Source organism: Tachysurus vachellii, chromosome 26 (genome assembly GCF_030014155.1).
Source record: "Tachysurus vachellii isolate PV-2020 chromosome 26, HZAU_Pvac_v1, whole genome shotgun sequence".
Lineage (NCBI taxonomy): Eukaryota > Metazoa > Chordata > Actinopteri > Siluriformes > Bagridae > Tachysurus > Tachysurus vachellii.
Genome location: NC_083485.1, coordinates 2712136 through 2721264, shown reverse-complemented (window position 1 = coordinate 2721264; position 9129 = coordinate 2712136). Strand labels below are relative to the sequence as shown.

Genomic DNA, 9129 nt, shown 5'->3' with positions numbered 1-9129 from the left:
TCCAACGTCTCGCGAGACTTGTCATATAAACTAATTATTATTTATTACCATTTGTGTAACGGAGAAACGCCGCCGATTGTAGCGAAGTAAAAGTAAAGTTTTTCCACTAAAAATCTACTTGAGTAAGAGTAAAAGTACGCATCTTTAATTATACTCAAAAAGTACAAGTTACCCAAAAAATGTACTCAAGTAAATGTAACGAAGTAAATGCAATTCGTTACTACCCACCTCTGCTAATATATGCCGTCCTTTGCATGATTATGCTTGTGTGTCATTTTTACTTGTTTGTTTATCTGCAATCGTATTGTTTTTCCCTTCAGCTATGATAAAGACACATTTCTTTCCATTACTTACCTGGGTTACATATGTATGTGTGGGCGGAGCTATCAATACAGGGGTGGGACCCATTTGGGTTAGGAGCGTGTTTGTTTTGGTGATTTCAACATTGGCTTTCAAAAATCGGAGACCCTGCCTTTAATACTTTCTATTTTAAAATATAGTGATAAATGTTTTAATCATTAAGAAGCACTAACCTAGAGCTCTGAGCACCAAGATAGATTTGGATCAGATCACATGTAACATGTATATAAATGGAAAGAGTCCATTTTAAGACACACAGAAACAGTTCATTAGGAATCTGCAGTGTGGCTGAATTCATTCATACTGCTAAAAATCTTTGTGTGTAAACACGACTAATGAAAGATGAGAGTCTACATTGTAGTGGGAGTCGTTCAGTTTCTCATTTCATGTTATTAACACAGTTACAAGGACAATACAGTTTGTGATCTCCAGGTCTGTACCTTACTGTGCTAGTTTTAAAACAAATCATGTTGGAAAAGTCCAACACTACAACCTGTAACTCCTGATATTAGTCTCCACTCTGAATTTACAGACTTACAGAAGTAGAGAAATACATACACAGCATGTTTGCAGGAGCTAAGCTGACCTCATGACGAGCTAATCTGTGTTCTCTGGACTGTTATAAATCTCACATTAGCCACTAAACAGATATACTTACACCAAAAGTCTTAATCATCAGCCAGACTGTGTTTTATTCCTCTACCTTTAACCTAAATGTGTGTAGTTTGGTTCTCAGTGCTGTATTTGACAGTGATGTAGTCTGATCTACTGGATATACAGAAACTGTAATAATTTAAATGTCACATTTAGTGAGTAATTTAATTTCCTCTCTGATGTAAAAAATGTCTTTGATTGTCTTAGTTTAAACTGATATTCAGTAAATCTCTGATTAATAGATAAATAAAGTTAGATAAATAAATCCCTAGTTACTTCATATTTGTACAAGCTACTGCTTTTAAGCCCTTGTGCAGGTGTGTAGAAGAGTGAAAAATAGAGTTACTGTTAATTCACCTCAAATGATCTCCACTCCACATTAGCAGCCTGTATACTGAATCTCACACTGAATACTGAGTGTGTTTATGTACTGAGGTGAGAAGCACAGATGATGATGTGGAGTTTATACAGTGTGGAGATCAGGAACACTTACTCATAAATACTGTAATCTCTTCTGTTCTGTCTCCATCAGTGACCTGACAGAGGTAATATCCATCATCTGACTCTGTACAGTTTCTCAGCTGTAAGGAGACGTTTCCTCTCTCCAGCTCCTGAGTGAACAGACTCACTCTGCCCTCATAACCTCTCCCCTCTGTCACCTTACTGTTCTTATGAACACAAACACAGTCTGTCTCCTTAAACCACCGGATCTCCAAGTCAACAGCACTGATTTCAGGAGACAGATGACATGAGAGAGTGACAGCAGAGCGATTATACCGCTCTCTATTACTGGGACCAATGAGTTTAAACTCATCTGTGTGGGAAAACACACACACACACACACAAACACACACACACACACACACACACACACACACACACAATTACATTATTGTTATAATTACAATATAATTTCAAATTATATTGATAAATTCTTTTCTTGTATTTTAATTATTAATGATGTATTTTAAACTGTTAGTCATTATAACATTATATACACCTAACTTTAGTTTATATCTGAGATTTTACCGGTCCATAAAATAAACTTACTCCATAATAATAAAAAAATTGTAAATAATGTAAATAATATCTTGAATGGAGAATGTGAGAATCTTAAGAATTTCAGAATACAGGCTTACTGAAGATCTTGTTATTAAACACTTCAGGCTGTAAAGATGAACATGTGTGTTTACTTTTGTACCTCCTTCCATACTCACCAGTCAGTAGAACAGATTTCTCCATTTTCTTTCTCTCATCTTCTGTCCATTTTCTGTCTCTCTGAAGAAGTGAATAAAACAGTGTGAAGGTTTTATACATGACTCAATAATGTATGTAAATAAAGTGTTAAATAAACACAAAGTGTTTGTGTGTGTGTGTGTGTGTGTGTGTGTGTGTGTGTGTAATATTACTAACAGTACACACTGAGCTGATTGAGGTTGATTTAAACTGATATTGTATTCAGTAACACACTGAGTTTGAATGCAGCCAGCTGAAGAACACAATCATTAAACACTAAACTGAACCTTACAGGAAAGAGAAAAAATCATCTCCACGAGAATCAAGATGTTTGGTCTCATTTCTGCTGTGGTGATGTCACACAATATCACAATGAAGTCATGTTCTTATGCCAGTTTACTCACCTGTTCAACCCAGACATCTTTAACTAAAGGAGAATGTGGGAAAAAAAGCACAATAAGTTTGTTGAGTTTATTAAAAATGCATTGTAATTTTCAGTATTTCTGTATTTTATCCTGTAGTATTAGCTGTAAACATTCCTAAAATGTGTGTTTTGATCCTGTACTGTATTGTTTCTCTTCTCTTTCTACTCTTCAGGATCTTTCAGTATTAATGCAGTAAGAAACAAATTCCCCAGATGACTTACTTCCATTCTGTTCGAATCTCTTTCATGCAGCATTATCAAGTGTGACTCTCTAACTCACATCTCTCTGTAGTTCTGTTCACTACAGTAATGTTAGCCAGGATCAGTAACTTTAATAGAGAGTTATTGTTATCTAATCACATTCAAACAAAAACCTTCAGCTTTTTCTCTCTCAGTATCAGTGTGTAGGTCAGATTTGTGTGTCTGTACAACACTAAATGACAAACTAGACACCAGCATGATGAATGTTCTGTTAGAGATCACAGTCTGTTGTGTTCACTACACTATGCTCATGATGCTCAGATATCTATGTGCTATTGCACTCTGAACACACAGCACAGTCTAATCTATTTCATCTGAACAATAAATATATTATTCATGCAGCATCAAGACATCACTAGCACAGAAAAGGGGTTTATACTCACCAAACCCAAAACCCTGTGAAAGTAAATAAAACAGTGTGAAGATTTTATGCATGATTACAAATGTGAATTGTTCCATGTGAAAATGTGGAAAGTAACTGTTACTCTGGTTAAAACACAGCTGATGTGTGTCTTAATAAAAAAGAGGAAAACTAGACAACAATCAGTCATCACACACAGTAAATCTGTATCATGTAGCATTGTGCTAATATACCGCTAGTTCCCCTTAAGGAAGAGAAATATCTTGTGATTTATTGGAAAATCCTATTTTCTGATCTCTGCATGTCTTTAAAAATAATAATGTAAAGGGAATTGGATTTGTTACTGTGACATAAGTATTGTGAATGTACAAGTTATGTGAATGTACAAGTTATGTGATAAAGGAAGGAGAACGAGGTCAAAAGAAGTGTTTGTAAACTGGACTAGTTTAGGAATTAGAATAGATAGGATTTAAATAAACAAGGGCTATGAGTGCTACGGAACTGGGGTCTAAATTGGTATTACAGGCCGGAGGAAAAAACTAATTTGTATGATTGCATTAATGTCTGAATTATTGTTGTTGGATTTGTGATGTGAATTTGTTTGCACATGGATTTATATCCACCTGCCCCTGACTCTTCATTACAATTAATAAGATCATTTAAGAGTTTGTTTGCTGTAAATGGCATATTGACACTGCCAACTATTGTCCAATTTCCAAGTGGAATAAATCAACTTATAGATAAAAGGAGAATTCACATTCTTAACTATTATTCTGTCCGTGTGATTATTTCTGTTGTCTCTCTGCAAACTCTGGCTCAAGAGCGGATGTAGACTTCTGATCTGACCTAAACATTAGGAGGTGTATTCCTCATAAACTGTCTCCTTCATATAAACATGGTCTGTAAATGATCTTTATGTTTCTGTTTGATTCCTGTTTGAAATGTAATATATGTGAGAAGTTTATAAAATATCAGCTTTTACTATTAGTGTGAAGTCGAGTTATTTACTTACCACCACTGTGAGAAGTATCATGTAAAACAACAGAGAGAAATGTAATGTTAGATAAAATACAATGAGAAAAACTTATGATTTACAGTCAGAACAGCTGATAAACAATCTTCACTCTGTGCTTTCAAAGATGTTCAGCTACAATTTTAACTATTTTAATAAAATAGAACAACAGATAGTGAATCATTATAAATAGTTTATATTAAATAATGAAAGACTTCATGAGGTGTTTTTACTCAGTGCAGTAACACAGATCTGTGATCAGCTGCTGAATAAAACACTCCATATGAAGTGAAAATGCTGAACATCACCATATTTTAACCCCATTTCTATCTGTATCAGGGAAAAATAAAGACAAGTTCTACTGTCTTCCATAAATGTCCATGTCTCCATGTTTCACAGAAGTGCTGCTTTGATTTGGATCATGAACAGTTTTCTTTTCACTTCACACTTTCCTCTTTTCATCACTCTGCTACAGCTTAGTCTTTGTCTCATCTGTCCATCATCTACTTTTTAACAAACTGGAATCTGCTCCTTTGCTCTTGAACTTTATCTGTGTGTTTATCTGTCTATTGGATAAAGACTCTGAGGTCATGCTGGTGGATTTTTGTTATGTGTCTCAGATCTCTACAGACTTTCACTGAGGTTTATGTTTAATCGTTATACATGGTGTTTATTCATTGTGTAGAAAATATTGGAGTTTCTTTGCTCATTAATCTACAGAACAAACTAACAGACCAATATTACCTGGGGTTTGTGTGGATTTGGTTCTTATTGCTATAATCACCAGTTTCTACTGGATGTGTTTGATATGTAATTTAATTTCCTCTCTGATGTAAAAATGTCTCTGATTGTTTCAGTTTAAACTGATAATGAGTCAGTCTCTGATTATTAGCTTCAGTAGATCAGATTGTGTTCACTAATGACTGTTTGTTATAAAACCTTCAGCTTTTTCTCTCTCAGTATCAGTGTGTAGGTCAGATTTCTGTGTCTGTACAACACTAAATGACAAACTAGAGACCAGCATGATGAATGTTCTGTTAGAGATCACAGTCTGTTGTGTTCACTACACTATGCTCATGATGCTCAGATATCTATGTGCTATTGCACTCTGAACACACAGCACAGTCTAATCTATTTCATCTGAACAATAAATATATTATTCATGCAGCATCAAGACATCACTAGCACAGAAAAGGGGTTTATACTCACGTCTCCTTATAGCCTGTGAAAGTAAATAAAACAGTGTGAAGATTTTATGCATGATTACAAATGTGAATTGTTCCATGTGAAAATGTGGAAATGTGGAAAGTAACTGTTACTTTGGTTAAAACACAGCTGATGTGTGTCTTAATAAAAAAGAGGAAAACTAGACAACAATCAGTCATCACACACAGTAAATCTGTATCATGTAGCATTGTGCTAATATACCGCTAGTTCCCCTTAAGGAAGAGAAATATCTTGTGATTTATTGGAAAATCCTATTTTCTGATCTCTGCATGTCTTTAAAAATAATGATGTAAAGGGTGTTGGATTTGTTACTGTGACATAAATATTAAATGTGAATGTACAAGTTATGTGATAAAGGAAGGAGAACGAGGTCAAAAGAAGTGCTTGTAAACTGGACTAGTTTAGGAATTAGAATAGATAGGATTTAAATAAACAAGGGCTATGAGTGCTACGGAACTGGGGTCTAAATTGGTATTACAGGCTGGAGGAAAAAACAAATTTGTATTATTGTATTAATGTCTGAATTATTGTTGTTGGATTTGTGATGTGAATTTGTTTGCACATAGATTTAAATCCACCTGCCCCTGACTCTTCATTACAATTATTAAGTTCATTTAAGAGTTTGTTTGCTGTAAATGGCATATTGACGCTGTCAACTATTGTCCAGTTTCAAAGTGGAATAAATCAACTTATAGATAAAAGGAGAATTCACATTCTTAACTATTATTCTGTCCGTGTGGTTATTTCTGTTGTCTCTCTGCAAACTCTGGCTCAAGAGCGGATGTAGACTTCTGATCTGGCCTAAACATTAGGAGGTGTATTCCTCATAATCTGTCTCCTTCATATAAACATGATCTGAAAATCATCTTTATGTTTCTATTTGATTCCTGGATTAAAATGTAATATATGTGATAAGTTTATAAAATATCAGCTTTTACTATTAGTGTGAAGTCGAGTTATTTACTTACCCCTATGAGAGCTATCATGTAAAACAACAGAGAGAAATGTAATGTTAGATAAAATACAATGAGAAAAACTTATGATTTACAGTCAGAACAGCTGATAAACAATCTTCACTCTGTGCTTTCAAAGATGTTCAGCTACAATTTTAACTATTTTAATAAAATAGAACAACAGATAGTGAATCATTATAAATAGTTTATATTAAATAATGAAAGACTTCATGAGGTGTTTTTACTCAGTGCAGTAACACAGATCTGTGATCAGCTGCTGAATAAAACACTCCATATGAAGTGAAAATGCTGAACATCACCATATTTTAACCCCATTTCTATCTGTATCAGGGAAAAATAAAGACAAGTTCTACTGTCTTCCATAAATGTCCATGTCTCCATGTTTCACAGAAGTGCTGCTTTGATTTGGATCATGAACAGTTTTCTTTTCACTTCACACTTTCCTCTTTTCATCACTCTGCTACAGCTTAGTCTTTGTCTCATCTGTCCATCATCTACTTTTTAACAAACTGGAATCTGCTCCTTTGCTCTTGAACTTTATCTGTGTGTTTATCTGTCTATTGGATAAAGACTCTGAGGTCATGCTGGTGGATTTTTGTTCTGTGTCTCAGATCTCTACAGACTTTCACTGAGGTTTATGTTTAATCGTTATACATGGTGTTTATTCATTGTGTAGAAAATATTGGAGTTTCTTTGCTCATCAATCTACAGAACAAACTAACAGACCAATATTACCTGGGGTTTGTGTGGTTTTGGTTTTTATTGCTATAATCACCAGTTTCTACTGGATGTGTTTAATATGTAATTTAATTTCCTCTCTGATGTAAAAATGTCTCTGATTGTTTCAGTTTAAACTGATAATGAGTCAGTCTCTGATTATTAGCTTCAGTAGATCAGATTGTGTTCACTAATGACTGTTTGTTATAAAACCTTCAGCTTTTTTCTCTCTCAGTATCAGTGTGTAGGTCAGATTTCTGTGTCTGTACAACACTAAATGACAAACTAGACACCAGCATGATGAATGTTCTGTTAGAGATCACAGTCTGTTGTGTTCACTACACTATGCTCATGATGCTCAGATATCTATGTGCTATTGCACTCTGAACACACAGCACAGTCTAATCTATTTCATCTGAACAATAAATATATTATTCATGCAGCATCAAGACATCACTAGCACAGAAAAGGGGTTTATACTCACGACTCAGTAAAGCCTGTGAAAGTAAATAAAACAGTGTGAAGATTTTATGCATGATTACAAATGTGAATTGTTCCATGTGAAAATGTGGAAAGTAACTGTTACTCTGGTTAAAACACAGCTGATGTGTGTCTTAATAAAAAAGAGGAAAACTAGACAACAATCAGTCATCACACACAGTAAATCTGTATCATGTAGCATTGTGCTAATATACCGCTAGTTCCCCTTAAGGAAGAGAAATATCTTGTGATTTATTGGAAAATCCTATTTTCTGATCTCTGCATGTCTTTACCAATATACAGTATGTCAGTATTTGTACATTTCCCCCTGTGTATTTTAAATATATAGTGAAATATTTTGTAATATATCTCTGTGCTATTGTAGTAGATAAAGGAATATACAGAATATCAGATTCTCACTTCCTTTAATTATAAACAGACATTTATCAATGTAAAACCTGAACAGATAACAGAATGATGTTCTTTACTGCTGCCTCGTCTATATACTGGTTACGACAGCATGTGACATGCCGCAGTAGATTAGAGAAGATGCGTGATCTCCTTCTGTTTTTCTCTCTTTCACTCCCAAATCCCTCTCTCCTATGAAGGAAGCTTTAGAAATGAAGTGAAGGACTTCTGTTCTCAGTTCAGTCAGGTTGTCTTTATGCTGTGTGCATTAACACGACTTACTACCGTTAGCTTAAAGACACTAAACACCAGGCCGAGTCGACTCTTCAGTGCTTTTTCAAAACATGGTGTGATTGTTACGCAGAGCGACTGATGACAATTATTCTGTCTACAAACACTGAAAACTGTTAAAGCTGTGATTTATGTTTATTGTGTAACATTCTGATGGAGTCTGTCAGTGGTGTGTGTTATATGCTGCGTGTTTGTTGTGTCTTTTACTCGACACGGTAAACGTCTCTGTACATTATTACACTGCAGTGAGGTTACAGACAGGTGCATTGTGGGAAAGAAGCTGACGGATGGAAGTGGAATCTCACTTACTGATCAGACTCCTTCACATAAACATTATCTGAAAATCATCTTTATGTTTCTATTTGATTCCTGGATTAAAATGTAATATATGTGATAAGTTTATAAAATATCAGCTTTTACTATTAGTGTGAAGTCGAGTTATTTACTTACCAAGTCTGTGAGAAGTATCATGTAAAACAACAGAGAGAAATGTAATGTTAGATAAAATACAATGAGAAAAACTTATGATTTACAGTCAGAACAGCTGATAAACAATCTTCACTCTGTGCTTTCAAAGATGTTCAGCTACAATTTTAACTATTTTAATAAAATAGAACAACAGATAGTGAATCATTATGTCAGAAAACTGAGGTGTCGTCATGTATTAAAACCCAGACCCAATCACAGGGAAGCTAAAAACACTGCATCAGTTACCTCAAAGTTA

The 9129-nt window shown here is 34.6% G+C and overlaps 1 protein-coding gene across 1 annotated transcript; it reads right to left on the bottom strand.

Moving 5' to 3' along the window:
- Positions 1-1470: 1470 nt before the first annotated feature.
- On the bottom strand, positions 1471-3326 carry LOC132841225 (butyrophilin subfamily 2 member A2-like). The gene is made up of 4 exons (XM_060863504.1): positions 3319-3326; positions 2655-2677; positions 2232-2292; positions 1471-1828 (listed from the first exon to the last, which is right to left on the bottom strand). Exons 3-4 carry the CDS (start codon positions 2254-2256, stop codon positions 1494-1496), a joined length of 360 nt encoding a protein of 119 aa, XP_060719487.1. The 5' UTR covers positions 2257-2292; positions 2655-2677; positions 3319-3326; the 3' UTR covers positions 1471-1493.
- Positions 3327-9129: the final 5803 nt, after the last annotated feature.